At 42.8% G+C, this 15,583-nt stretch overlaps 1 protein-coding gene across 1 annotated transcript in view; it reads left to right on the forward strand.

Annotated features, from left to right (window-relative positions):
* Positions 1–15,583, forward strand: part of LOC125465764 (receptor-type tyrosine-protein phosphatase delta-like) — a 472,774-nt gene that overhangs the window by 166,328 nt on the left and 290,863 nt on the right. Inside the window, exons 3-4 of the mRNA XM_048559575.2 lie at positions 11,191–11,336; positions 12,827–12,968. Coding sequence (XP_048415532.1) covers positions 11,191–11,336; positions 12,827–12,968 — 288 coding nt within the window. The remainder of the gene's footprint in view (positions 1–11,190; positions 11,337–12,826; positions 12,969–15,583) is intronic.

A 15,583-nucleotide genomic window follows, 5' to 3' on the forward strand; every position in this document is an offset into this window, starting at 1 on the left:
GGATAAATGAGCCCCATCATGGAGCTGAAGATCACAGGGATGGGCTGAATTTCCTATTGCCGTACTCTCTTCCCGCTGTCCTTGAATTCCAAGGATAAGGATTCTAAATTCATCAAGTGCCTCTTAACCACATGCAACCGACCTTCCAGGTATGATCAAGGATGCATTTCCTGAATTTCTTTTTGGCTTTCACTCCCAATCCCAGCCATGTTCATTTTTTTTATTGGAGCTGTTGAATAGACCTGACTGGGCATTTCTTCTCTTAACTTCCTCTGCATGGTAAAGAATTCTGGCAGAAAACCTACACCTGGAACTGGAATTATATCTTCATAAACGTGACTGTGATGGCTCTAGAACCATTGGAACAGAGGTAACGCCTGAGAGAGGGAGGTCACAATGCCAAGTACCAGCTTTGCCTGCCTCACAAACTGCAATGTTATAAAAAATGTTATGCAGTGTTTACATATGGAAGTGACAGGCTGAAAGAATAAAATCTGTCATCCATGGGAAATATTTTAACTAAAGTCACTCACAATCCTAGCATTCCACTCTAAGCAGAAAGGAAGCAATAAAAAATATAAGTAAGGTTTACTCAGCAGGGCTCATTACTTATTAAGTCGCCTTTTGTAGACTTGTTTGCAGTTGTCTCACTGATCATTTATGGGTTGATATTGCCTAGATTCTGGTATACATATTTCTCCTTGATTTCTTCTTTATCTGTCCATCAGGTTACGACAGTTTCTCTGGGTTGCTGTGTCGGTTCTCGCAGCATTTGCACATTATTAAGTGTCGCTGACTCAGCGTCCCATTCAACCTCTGGCTACACTCCACAGTACACACAAGCTTCGGATAAAGCAACAGATTTCTTGGTATCCTATAATTGTTGCTGCTGGCCTTTCACACAGATTTCTTAATTAAAAAGAAAGTGAAGGGCGATTTGTATTTGTACAACCCCTCACACACCCCGGGGTTCTTCGGAATATTTTTGCAATTGATGAAATACTTCTGAAATTAAGTTTGCTATTGTAATATCAGCTATCAAATGGCTAATTTATGCACAGCCAGCTCCCACAAGCAACGATGTAATGATGGGCAGATAATTATTTTCAGTGGAATGGAATGTACATTAGCTTGTCACCGTGGGAATAACTGCATGCCACTTCTTCGATCCTGTGCCATGTGATCTTTTCTGCCCAACTGAACAGGGCCTTGCTTTAACGTATTTTCTGAAAGACAGCACATCTCGCAGTGTGGCCTTCCTCAGCACTGCAACAAACTGTAACCCGAAACTTCCTTTGTGTTGCATACAATTTGTAAATGTAGCCCCAAGTCGATAATCGATGCTGTCACAATCCTTTTGAAAGGTTGCAACTTGGCAAGCTTCAGGCCCTGTACGTCTCTGTTGTCCCGTAATAGAACTGGACATGCCTTAAAGATTCAAGACAATGCATATTCCAGTTTAAGCCCATTGAAGGGATCAATAGAAAGTCTGTGGACATCATTGAAATAAAAGTCTATGAAATATTTATATCCTGTCTCTAAATGTCATTTAATAAATATTACATTATATATCATTATTTTCTTTCGATTTATAATTTACTAAAGTTCTTGCATTTACTGTGCACTTCCTGAATATGTTACATCGCCACGCAGTTTTGTTATAAACACCCATTAATAAAAAGTATCGTACACCCCAACCCACCCATGAACTACACAGGAGATCGGGAGACTAGTAACAGAGTGGTACAATTAATGTCAAGAGACATGTTCAATTCCCACCACTGCTGCTGAGGTGAATTTAAATCCAATTAATTAATAAAACCAGAATAAAATGTTAGTCTCATTAATAATAACCATGAAACTACCAGGTTGTCATAAAACCACATTTGGTTCATTGACTCCATTCAGAGGAAAGATGTGCTGTCCTTACACAGTGTGGTCTCTGCATGACTCCAAAGGTCAGTGTTTAAATCGCTAAGCAAGCAACTCGGTTCAAGTACAATATGAAATGGACAATGAAAGCTGACCTAAGCACAGTGCTCCCATCGCAAGAATGAATGAGAAATCCTACCTGTGTAGGAGATTAAACAGAGTATTTCTACTTGTAGCAGAGGAAGTCAGCACTGCTGATGTTATCAGCATGCACCTCGGGCTGGCTGACTCCATTATATGCTCATGCGTGGTGCCACTGATGGCCAAAGAAAAGGATGTCCTGGGATTCCATAAGCATCCCACTTGCCCAATCTACGCCCCACCCACCACCCTGCTTGCGACCTCCACAGTGTTCCACCTTATCCCAAAACCTCACTGCCTCTTTCTCATTCACACCTTGTTCCCAGGGACAGTGAACAGCATGGTGCTGAGTGGTAGGGATGCAGTGAGAGGGGTGGAGAAGTGTTGGGAATGAGGCAGTCTGCAAATTGCAATACCATGATTTGAAGTCATTTCACACATTTGAGAAATACTAATTTTATTGCACCTGTTCTTTGATGCAGGAACTTTGTTGCTGCGAGACTGGTAGAGACTTGTGTCACTGGAAGAAGCATGGGCAATGTGACTGCATTGGTGCTGTGTGTCACTGGCAGAAGCATCATGGGCAATGTGACTGCATTGGTGCTGTGTGTCACTGGCAGAAACATCACGGGCTGTGTGACAGCATTGGTGCTGTGTATCACTGGCAGAGACATCATATTCAGTGTGACTGCATTGGTGCTGTGTGTAACTGGCAGAAACATCGGGGCAATATGTCTGCATTGGTGCTGTGTGTCACTGGCAGAAGCATCACGGGCCATGTGACTGCATCGGTGCTGTGTGTCACTGACAGAAACATCACGGGCCGTGTGACTGCATTGATGCTGTGTGTCACTGGCAGAAACATCATGTGCCGTGTGACTGCATTGGTGCTGTGTCTCACTGGCAGAAACATCACGTGCCGTGTGACTGCATTGGTGCTGTCTTTCGCTGGCAGAAACATCACGTGCAGTGTGACTGCATTGGTGCTGTGTGTCACTGGCAGAAACATCATGGGTCTTGTGACTGCATTGGTGCTATGTGTCACTGACAGAAACATCACGGGCCGTGTGACTGCATTGGTGCTGTGTGTCACTGGCAGAAACATCATGTGCCGTGTGACTGCATTGGTGCTGTGTGTCACTGGCAGAAACATCACGTGCCGTGTGACTGCATTGGTGCTGTCTTTCGCTGGCAGAAACATCACGTGCAGTGTGACTGCATTGGTGCTGTGTGTCACTGGCAGAAACATCATGGGCCTTGTGACTGCATTGGTGCTGTGTGTCACTGGCAGAAACATCATGTGCCGTGTGACTGCATTGGTGCTGTGTGTCACTGGCAGAAACATCACGTGCCGTGTGACTGCATTGGTGCTGTCTGTCGCTGGCAGAAACATCGGGGCAATGTGACTGCATTGGTGCTGTGTGTGTCCCTTGTGACTCGCGTGGTAACAAACACAGCCTGTAACAAAATGTGTGCAATTCAAATAATTCCTGTTGTCATTCAGCATTTTTATTTCATGAAAAAATAAAGAAATAAATGTATTCAATTATAGTCTCTGTCCTATAGATGTAAATTCTCCAACCAGAATGTAGCAGAGCCAACATAGTTGTAGGCTTTTCAGTGAATTGTGAATGTATTGACATAGCATCAAAGAGACTTTGTAGCTTTAATGGAACATACTTCTGTTGTTCAGTATGAGAATAACTCATTGTGTTTTAAATGGCATAATAAGTCTGACCTCATAAATCAGGGCATTATCTGACTTAGCTTGAAAATCAGGACAATATGTTTTTTTTTACAAATTTCCATTTCTTCTTGTGCTGCGGCCAATGCTGACTCTGTTGCCCTCTGTAGCTCCCATGAGGAGGTGTTAGTAGATCTTCTCCCTGAGCGACTGAGGGCCTCATGCAGTTGATCTCTCAATCATTTACAATTTCTAGCATTTTAATTCGCTGCTGATGAAGGAACAGTGAATGTGCACTCAGGTCAAAATTGTTTTGTATGTTGGAGGAGAATTTTGAAGGTGAGGGTGCTGTCAAGTTGCTTTGCTGTTGTCAGAAGTCATAAAGGAGAGAGGTGGTATCGAGGTTGTTTTGGTTGGATGTGAGCAAGCACTTTTTATATTTCACTGTAACTACACTGCGTGAATGTTGTGTGGGTGTCAAAGAAATGATCTGTTCAGAACATTTGAGCATTGGTGAACAATTCACAGTGAATAAAACACACTATTGAATTTTTGGTTGGTAGATTATAAGATGTCAGACAGTCAGTCTCTTGTGGCGAAGTGTTCTGCCATTGTATTGATAAAACTATGCAGTAAATATACTGGTTAATTCTGACCCTCAGAATAGTAATGTCAGGGGAGTCGGCAATGGTAACATCAGGGAGATGTGACAGATCAGATGGTATCACTGTGATGCAGAATTTGAGTCCTGCTAACATTGTAGCATTGTCAGTAAACAGCTCTACTTGTTACTTTATGACAGCAGAAAAGTAATTGATGAAGCTGGTGTGCCTTTTGGCTATCTGCACATGCTGTTACAATTGCAAAGCAATCTTAAAATGAAGGAAGAAAATCAATCATTCCGTACTGCGGTTCTGCTGATCTGGAGTCAGAAATTTACCTCACAATCTGAGACCAAACAGCCTGTTTTTCCCATTGAGGCCACTTCCTCCAGATTGAGTGAGTTAAATTTAATTTAGCAACTAAAGCCCCAGCCCAGGTTACCTTGTGGGCTATGGCTCAAAGTGTGTTAAAGATAACCAGTGATAGGACACAATTATTGGACTCTTGTCTCCACAACAGACTGGACTCCTGAAAATTACAACAATGTCACTTTGAGTGAAGTTAGACAATATAGACCGGATGTGTGTTTTTAATTGGCGACTCGCCAGGACTTGTGTGGATGATATGGAATGAACAAGTTCTGTTTAAATTTTAACATCTTGACCTGATTATAGAGCTAGACCTTTAAGAGGTGATTGGTAAGAAAGTCACTTGCACACAGGTGACTTCTGAAAGTCTGGAACATTCTTGTTCCAGAAAGTTTTTGAGGCTAAGTCAATGAAAAATTTCAAAAGTGAGCTTGCTAAAATGCCATGTACGGAAAACAGCTGAATGCAGTTAACATAGATGATCAATTTGGGGCAGTACAGTGGCCCAGTGGTTAGCACTGCTGTCTTATGGCACCAGGGACTTGGGTTCGATTCCATCTTCAGATGGCTTTCTGTGTGAAGTTTGTATATTCTCCCTGTGCCTGCATGGGGGTGCTCTGGTTTCCTCCCACAGTCTGAAGATGTGCAGGTTCAGTGGATTGGCCATGCTAAATTGCCTATAGTGTTCAGGAATAAGCAGGCTAGGTAGGTTAGCTGTGGGAAATGTAGAGTTACAGAAATGGGATAGAGCTGGGTGGGACAATGTAGACTTGATAGGCCAAATTGCTTTCCCTCTGTAGGAATTCTATGACCTGAAAGGTGCAGCAGGCCTGAAGCCCTTCCTATTAGTTTGATGCTCTAGAAACCATGAAGACACAGATGTGGGAAAGGTTCTGTTGTCATTCTAATTGTTACAATGATCTGTGATACTTAGTGTTGCTGTCTGTCTTTCTGGATAAGAAACTGATGTTTCCTAAAGTTTGGGAGGGGTGGGGGTGCTGCTACCTTGTGAGAATAGAATTGATGGGCAGAAGGGCCAGATGTTGTTAAACTTGAAAGGGTTCAGAAAAGATTTACAATGTTGTTGCCAGGGTTGGAGGTTTTAAGCTACAGGGAGAGGCTGAACACGCTGGGGCTATTTTCCCTGGAGTATCAGAGGCTGGGGGGGTGACCTAACAGAAGTTTATAAAACCATGAGGGGCATGGATAGGGTAAATAGTCAAGCTCTGCTCCCCAGGGAAGAGGAATCCAAAACCAGAGGACATGGGTTTAAGGTGAAAGGGGAATGATTAAAAAAGACACCGAAGGGGTAACTTTTTCATACAGAGGGTGGTGCATGTATGGAATGAGCTGCCAGAGGAAGAGGTGGAGGCTGGGACAATTACAACATTCAAAAGGCATCTGGATGGGTATATGAATTGGAGGGGTTTAGAATGGTAAGGGCCAAATACTGGCAAATGGGACTAAATTAATTTAGGATATCTGGTGGACGTGGACAAGTCGGACTGAAGGATCTGTTTTCATGTTGTACATCCCTGTGACTCTCGATCCATGTCAGGTACTACTACCAGCTCCCCTGTTTTAGGCTGAATCAAGTAGCTTTCAGTTTAGGCAGCCCAGCGTTGTTGCATTCAGGACTCTCCTTGCACACTCGCAGTGAAGCCAATCAAATTCAACCTTCTGCCTGATCGACACAACAAGGCAATTATTCATTATTCTGCAAGACTGAGGCAATGAGCCAACAACATTCATCATTCTTTCTGGCTCATCAAGGGAGCCAAATCTTGTTCCCAGAATGTGCAGCCAATAAAGCCTTGGCTTAGTGACCATTCAAGATGGTTGGCTGACTGGACTGAAATTTAATGGAGGTGTACAATCTGCTACCTGGAATTCATGGCCAAGTTATTGCTATATATTGTTGGGAATAGACTGACAGCTGTATGTGTGAAGGTGTTGTGCGTCTTTGCTGGGAATGAGCTGTCCTAGTTGTCGACAGAGAAGTTCTTTTTGGTGTCAGGCTATTCATTGTTTCCCTGCAAATGTGTACGATGAAAGGTTAATCTCATTCACTGAGAAACTGCCTTCTGACTATTTAAATGGAAGTCTGTTTCTTCATAATGAGTCTGCATATAAGAATGCAAACAGGTGAATATCAGCACCACAACCAGCAGTGCCCCAAAGCTGGCATTTCTTGGCAGCCACACCAGAGATTTTGAACTGGGGTCACTAGGCAGCAGTCAGGAGCTGGGATGTCTAACGGTGAAGTCGACAGTCACTCCTATGAAAACTTTGGCAACCAGCGAATTCCCACAGAACATGAATGTGGGACTTCCTCTCTCAGTAGTCTACCCTTGAGGGATGCCTGGTTTATAGCGGTACTTGGAAAAAGAAAGAAGAGCCGACAAAGACCTGGATGAAGTTGGATGGTGGATTCTCATGTAGCAGTAAGTATTGGCCAAGCATTCCTAATTTCACTGAGACGCTGAATCATCTGGGTTTGCTGAATCACTTGTAAGTCATGGTGAGGCGATGGCCTAGTGGTGTTATCACCACATGGATAATTCAGAGACCTGGAAATGTTCTGGGAACCTGGCTTTGAATCCAGCCATGGAAGATGGTAGAATTTGAATTCAATGAATATCTGGAATTAGGAGTCTAATAATGACTATGAATTCTTTGTCAGGAAAACCCATCTGTTTTCCTTCTGAAGAAGGATCCCAACCTGAAGCGTCAACTTCCCTGCTCGTCTGATGCTCCTGGCCCACTGTGTTCCTCCATCTCCACACACTGTGTTGCCTCTTATTCCAGCAACGGCAGTTCTTACTATCTCTGGTTCACTAATGGCATTTAGGAAAGGAAACTGCCATCCTTACCTTGTCTGGCCAACATGTGACTCCAGACCTGCAGCAACGTGGTTGACTCTTAACTGTCCTCTGAGCATGAGAGAGGGGCAAAAGAGGCTTGCCTAGCCAGTGATGCCCAGATTCTGTTAATAAATTAAAAGGAAAGGGAAAGGTTACTGTGTCGTAACAACAACAGCTGTAAGGAGGTGGCTGTTTCTGTGTAACATGTCCCAGTACATTGTTTTGTCCCATCCAAAGTGCACTTGTGGGACTCCATCTACGTTGTGTTGAATGAGTATAGAATCTGAGTGTGGTTTGGACCGGAATGCCAGCTCTGCTGGTTTTTATTTTAGAAGAAGCTGCCTGAGGCTCCCGATAATTCTTCTTCAAGTTCCATTGATTTCTCTGAAATGCTTGTTGTTTAAATTGCTAACTTTCGATGAACTCTGCCAGAACGCTGAATAATTCTCATCAAACGCCTTTCTGACAGCACAGGCAATCAAACATGGGGAAAAAGGATGTGGCAAGAATGCCTTCTTTTACTTTAAACAAAATCAAAGAACTGTAGGTGCAGGCAACCCAAACCAAACACAGAAAATACTGGAGAAACTCAGCAGGTCTAACAGCATCTGTGGAGAGAGAAACAAAATTAATGTTTCAAGTTAGGTATGACTCTCCACAGAATCTCTGCAGTGTGGAAGCAGACTATTTGTCTCATCAACTCCACACAGAACCTCTGTCAAGCATTCCCCTCTAGGCTCTGGCCCTGTAATCCTGCATTTCCCATAGCTAATCCACCTAGCCAGGACATCCCGCTAGAAAGTTGTTTCCGTTAGGCAGGGAGACTAGGACCCGTGGGCACAGCCTTAAAATTAGAGGGGGTAGATTTAAAACAGAAATGAGGAGACATTTCTTCAGCTAGAGAGTGGTGGGCTTGTGGAATTCATTGCCACGGAGTGCAGTGGAGCCCGGGACATTGGATGCCTTCAAAGCAGAGATCGACAAATTCTTGATCTCAAAAGGAATTAAGGGCTATGGGGAGAGTGCAGGGAAGTGGTGTTGAAATGCCATCAGCCATGATTTAAATGGCAGAGTGGACTTGATGGGCCGAATGGCCTTACTTCCACTCCTATGCCTTATGGTCTTATGGTCTTAACCCCCATACTATGGACAATTTAGCATGGCCAGTCCATCTAACTTGCACCTCTTTGGACTGTAGGTAGAAACTGGAGATCTGGAGGAAACTCATACAGACACAGGGAGAACGTGCAAACTCCACAGAGAGCATCACCAGAGGCTGGAGTTGAACCTGGGTTCCTGGTGCTGTGAGGTAGCAGTGTTAACAATTAAGCCACCGTGCTATCCTTCAGAACTGCCTGGGTCAAGCTCTGTTTTTGCTGACCTCCACTTTACCTTTGAGCAGAGACCATGTGGTATCCTTTTAGGTCTGATGAAATGGCTGAAATAGTCTCATTTTCATCTCTGTCTTTTTTTTAAGTGCTCTTTTTGCTATCATGGTTTCAAGCAAGTCTTCATTTGTCTTTATGGTGTGTAAAAGAACATATGTCTTACATGTTTTTTTCTACCACAGATCTTTACTTATTGTTCACATTTCTGAGGCAGACTGGAGAATGATTAGAAAGTAGCATCTTATAACTTTTTGTTTGGCCTTGTTACATGCTTGAACTGTCTTGTTAACACATCCTTCATCTCCACAAAATGACTTCTGGCCATCTCTTTCCTTCTTCCAATTTTTGCATCATAGAACATAGAACATAGAACAGTACAGCACAGAACAGGCCCTTCAGCCCACGATGTTGTGCCATCAGTGCCATCTTCTTTTGTCATTTGTCCTAAGTTAACAAACATGACACTGTCCGCTTCAATCTTCACTGTGCTTCCAATGCATTCCTTCTGACTATCTTCGGGACACGTTAATGCATAGGTTCGTTCAACCCGTGGATGGGACTACGAGTAATAGTGACTGTAATGCAAAAATGTATTGCTGATGGACTGAACTATTTCAACATTTCAAATTTACTGCCAGAGAGGGGTTTGGCAAAATGGGCAGGTTTTCTTAACCATTGAAGGCCACAGAGAGTGGGTCATGTGTGGAATCAAACTCCAGAGGAAGTGGTGGATGCGGGTACATTAAAAACATTTAAAAGACATTTTAGACAAGCACGTGACTAAGGAATGTTTGGAGGGATATGGGCCAAGCGCAGGCAGGTGAGACGTTTAGTTTGGGATTATGGTCGGCATGAACTGGTTGAGCCGAAGAGTCATTTTCTGTTCTGTATGACTCTGTGAATCAGGGAGAGCTGTTGATGCTCCTGATTCTTTCTGTTGCCCATGGCCCAGGAACTCTTTATCAGTTCCTGATCAGCAGGTATGGTAAGAGAGTGTTTGTGTGATGGTTCCAATAATCCACTGGCCCAGCCAACTCAGTGGCAGACTCTGATTCAGATCTGAGCATTGCAGTTGGGGAATTCAGCTGTAGTTGATTCGTCTGTAAACCTCAAATATTGAAGAGCTTTTTCAACTAATGTTAGGGGTTTGACTTTTGCGTGGGTAATGTTTGTGAGGGATTGATAGACATGTTTTATTTGAATTTGAGGGAAATCCAAAAGAAAAGGATCACAATGGAAAAGTAGATACCAGTGGACTCTAAAGAATTCATATCAATTCACTAAGATTAACTATTTTCGTTACATTATGAATTGTATACATTTACAGTCAAATTCATTCATTAACATCTCCAGGATGATACTTTGGTTTGGAAATTTTGGGATTTGATCCCTGAGAAACTGGCAGGAAGAATATTCTGCTTCCAGAGGTGGTGAGGGGGTTGGATGAGAAAGTATTCAGTTAGGTGGGGTGGCAGCATACCCAAACCTCCATTCTCCCATCTCTACCATTATTAGGTTCTAGAGAGAAAGGCTCATGCATGGTAAGCCCTGCCCACCCCTGCACCAATTAAGGTCCTTAAGTGACCACTTAAGAACCACAGAAAGGCCTTGGCCCATCGCTACCGATTAAAACCCCTACCCCCGCCATGTCCTCCATGATCTAGCCATTCTGGGGTTGGTCTTCCACCAGCAGCCACAAGCTTTTTCCATGGCGCTGTTGAGTGTAAGAGTTGCTAGTCACTGGATGGGGTCGTGATTGCAGGGTCAGGCGTGCTGGAGGCTTCACCACAGGCTGATTGGTGAATAGTTCTGTGGGCCCTCACTAGAAGAGATAACATGGAACTGTAACCAGCTGTCCAGCTGCCATGTGAGAGTGCCCCAAAGCTTCAGTATGATTTTATCCCAGAGATGATCTTTACATGAGTTATATGAATAATGGTGATACTTTTAGACTAAAAATCAATATTGATGGGCAGCGTTTGCATGACCATATAAAGTACATAAATCTGGAGTAAAATGTTACTATCTACAGTAGTAATCAGCTGCTTCTTAAAAATGTAGGGAGAGTGCTGGGAATCTGCTATGTAATATATGGGAGTTCTCTTGGGTCATGTTCTAGGCATCCCTTCTGTATAATGGTCGGAGTTTCCTCCATTAATTTTACTGTATGAGAAGTGTGGATCTAAAATCACTGTTCTTTTAGGACCCATTCCTTTTGATGGAATAGATTTTTCCAGTTGCTGATACTGTTTCCTTTTCTTTCCCTGCAGCTCCTCCAAGGTTCATTAAAGTTCCCAGTGACCAGATTGGTGTTTCAGGAGGAGTGGCGTCATTTGTCTGTCAGGCGACTGGATCCCCCAAGCCTCGAGTTACATGGAATAAAAAAGGAAAGCGAGTGAGCTCCCAGCGTTTTGAGGTATATTTTTTGTTCCGTTTAGTGGTTGATCCTGTCAATCTGGATTTGAAGCAATGAAAAACGATGGCAAGACATAATCTTTCAGCTCAAGGACTGAGTTTCAAATTCATTTAATTAGACAGCCTATTAGTGGTTGTGTTAATTACATTGTTAAGGTATGCAGTGAAGGGTATTGTTTGAAGTACCTAGAGAACTTATAAAGAGAGGCGACTAGGATGCTTAGATTGTCAATAGCAGCCACACAAATGTAATGTTGCATTCTGTAAATAAACCGATTATCAAGAAGCAGATTTGCATCTGTATCCAATTAATAATGTCTTCCATTATTCATCATGTGCTGAAGATAACTAACCTGAGATCTAGACACCAGCATTTGATATTCAGGACAGAATCTTAATAGCATAGCTACTTCATCCATATAGCTCCTTTAACATAGCAGCTGCTTGATAGAACACAGGAGTACTCTAAACAAGGCAATGGCACCCAATCACAAAATAATTATTGTGGCAGATAATCAAACAATTTGTCAAGAAGGTAAGAGGTTAAGAAAGGAGGAAAATAAGGTTGCCAGGTGGGAGGGAATTCCAGATCTTGGACCTAAACAATTGAGAGCCAGGCGACTAGTGTTTTCATTGCTGTCAATTAACTCAACTCATCCTGCCACAGAGTTTTCAGACATCGGTTCACTTGTAATTCCTTAACATAGAACAAAATTTAAAGGATGCATTTGGTCTTTATAATGTTTCACCATGTTCTGTATAAGCCCAAAAACATAGATCCAAAAATATTTCTGTCTCTTTGAAGTGTGTTAATTTTTCACATCCTTGAACCTGATCTTCTCAAATGCTTGATCATTCCGTTGGCTTCACCAGTGGGAAGGTATCCCAGGTGTGTCAACAACTCTCTGAGAAATCAACTTGGGGTTCGCTGAGAGCCAACACTGAGTCTGTATGGTTGAGAGTCCCTGGGATGGCTCCCATGACAACAGCCTATTGTTGTAGGCCTGACTTGATGTTAATGAGGTGCCTATTATTAGAAGTGCAGAGGAGATTTGTGTTGGCTTGTTTCCACATAAGTGAAAAAAAATCGAGGAAAGAAAAACATCAAAATGTGCTTTGAGAGTGAAGGGAATGTGCAGTTTTGTTAGTCTGTTGCCCTTTGCCACTGAGGTGTTGGTGACTCTCAGTACATTAGTTTGACAGTAATTTTAATTTTGGTTTCTGTTTGGTCTAAGGCGTAACTTCTAGTCTTTCTCTTCCAGACATTATGAGTAAACTTAGCGCAAACTTTAATCTGGATCAAAACTGCACTTAATAGTGAGCATAGCCTAGAAGCCACCACAGGCACTTCAGACTTGGTGGAGTAATCCATCTTCAATAAGTGAGAACTGAGATCTCACAGGAACCCAGCTGTAGCCCGATGAGGAAGGGGTGATGGGTTATTGGCCAGTTTCTCCTCTGTAATTCCTGTGTCCTCTTTAACTTGTTTAGGTAATTGAGTTTGATGATGGTGCTGGAGCAGTCTTGAGGATCCAGCCCTTGAGGACCCCTCGGGATGAGGCTGTCTATGAGTGCCAAGCAACCAACACGCTTGACGACGTAACTGTGACTGCTAAGCTCACCGTTCTACGAGGTAAAAATTTGTTTCTGCACCTCACATTCAGTCATTACTATCAGCAATGTCAACTGTCAGTAAAATATTAAACAGTAGGTGTCTGAGGTAAACCCAAACTGTTGTAGGATCACATGAAATGAATCTAAAACTGTGAAATATATACTTAAATTACCATATGCTTTTTATGTATTAATTCACAACATGTTTGCTAAATGTTCATTGTGTTACTCTTAATTGCATTTATAATGCTTATAAATAAATGAGTTAAAGAGCCATATTTTTGGGGAATTGGGAATAAAATGATTATTTCAAGGTCAGCTTGCTGTGCTGTTGAAGCTTAAAAGGACTGTGGAAGTTTGGGTTCACGCTGATCTGATCTGCCAGCCTGTCCGTTACCATCCTTGACACATTTCAAAGTCAGTACCAGATTGAACAGAGACAGGAGTCATTAACTGAGACATAAAGCTGCATAAAATAGGGTCAGGCAAACAGTTGGACACCACAGCCGGGGTCCACCTTCCTTTCACTCAAAGCAGTGAGTTGAATGCGAGTGTCCGCTGTTGTCATGTTGTTATTAGTGTCCTGAGCTCAGAATATTTGATTGCCATTGTGATGAATGAAGTGGTGAGGTGAAGTTGGGGGGTTGTTGGGGGGCGGTGGATGGAGTATGTGCATACAGCTATTTGGCAACTCAAAGTCAGCAACAGCAGCCTGATGATCTGTCAGCACATTGCAATCCCATGTCAACATGTAGCAGCAACAGGAGATGACCTTTCAGCCCTTCTGTTCATGATGCTGTATCTCAACTTCACTGACCCATTTTGTTCCATATCCCTTATTACCTTAACCTAAAGAATTTCTTCACCGACCTCAATCTAACAATAACATTTGATTACAGTTTGCATTTATACCATAGCAATAGTAGCTTCATGCCTTTATCTGAACTGTGAACACAGAACTCAAGTTAATGTTAAAAGTGGACTGACTATGTGTAGTGATTGAAACAAGGTTGGCTAGGTGGATTGCATTGGGTATGAGATCCCTGAATGGGGCTGTTAACCCGGGCCAATCAGGGAGTCCTGGCTGACAGATAGAAACAGAAGTGTCACAGAGTATCCTCACTTGAGGGACTGGCTCTGAGCTGATTGGTCAGAGTCCATGTACTCTGCACGTGAATATAATGGGTGAATTGGTGATGGGATGCCAGCCTCTGTGCAGTTATTTCACTTTTGGCGTTTATCAAGCTTCATAGAGATTGCAAGTTGTGTGTAGAGGGGTGGGATCCTCTATGTATTTGGATTGGGGAAATTTACTATAAGCGATTGCAACACACTAGGTTTTTTTAATGTAAATGTATAATTTGACATTATTCATATTAGTAATGCGGAATAGAAGCATACAGACCTTCATTATCATGTCATGTGCTGGCAACGTTTTACAAGTGTGGTGGGGCAACCTGACCGAAGTTTATGAAATAATGAGAGGTGTAGATGTGTTAATGTTAGTTGTCTTTTCACTAGGAAGAGGGATTTGAAGACTAGGGGGCACATTTTTAAGGTAAGAGGAGAGAGATTTAAAAAAGACATAACGGGCAAATTTTTTACACAGAGAGTGGTTTGTGTGTGGAATGAACTTTTTGAGAAATTGGTGGATGTGGGTACAATTACAACGTTTAAAAGACATTTGGATAAGTACATGAAAAGGAAAGGTTTGGGGGAATACGGGCCATGAGCAGGCTGGTGGTACTAGATTAGTTTAGAATGATGTTCGGCATGGACTGGCTGGACCGAAGGGTCTGTTTCTGTGCTGTGTGACTCTTTGAGTATGAACTCTGCTGCAAAATACCCACTTTGTGGTATCTTGTATCATCTCCAAAACCCAACCTGTTCAGAAAGGGTTACTAATGGGCATATTCCGATTCCTGGTGAGCCCCACACGTCCCAGGCTGATTGGCAGCTCACTGCCATGACTCCTGTCTGATAAGAAGATTGGTCAAGCTTCATGTCCATCACTACACTTGTATCATGACACCAGTAGACAGGGGTCAGTGAGCATTTGATTTAATCGATGCACTACTGCTTTGTTCAGTGGAGCAGGCGTTGGACACCCTGGAGGGTTTTGTTTCTGTTTAATATTCTCTGTGACTGAAGAGCTGTTATATATAGCCATTGTGGATATCGAATCATTAAGTAATTCATAGGGATATAAGGTAGCATTGTGGGTGTGTTTTTGGGCTGCTATTTCAGAGGCCTAGATTAATGATTGTGAGACATAGGTTCAAACCCCACCACAGTATCTAAGGAACTTATATTCAAGTAATTAAATATATTTGGAACAAAGAGTTAATATCAATAATGTGATGCCCATGAAATTGGCATTAAAAGTCAATCTAGTTCACTGTTGCCCCTTCGGTAAAGAAAGCTATTGCCCTAACGTGGTCTGTCATAGATTCATAGTGGCCTCCAGCACAGGAAAAGGCCCTTCAGCCCATTGAGTCTGTCCTGGTGACAAACAACTGGCAGCACGGTGATCCAGTGGTTAGCATTGCTGCCTCACAGGGAGCTGGGTTCGATTCTGACCTCAGGTGAATGCTTATGCGGAGTTTGCACAGTCTCCCCATATATGCGTGGACT

This window comes from Stegostoma tigrinum, chromosome 30 (assembly GCF_030684315.1).
Source record: "Stegostoma tigrinum isolate sSteTig4 chromosome 30, sSteTig4.hap1, whole genome shotgun sequence".
Lineage (NCBI taxonomy): Eukaryota > Metazoa > Chordata > Chondrichthyes > Orectolobiformes > Stegostomatidae > Stegostoma > Stegostoma tigrinum.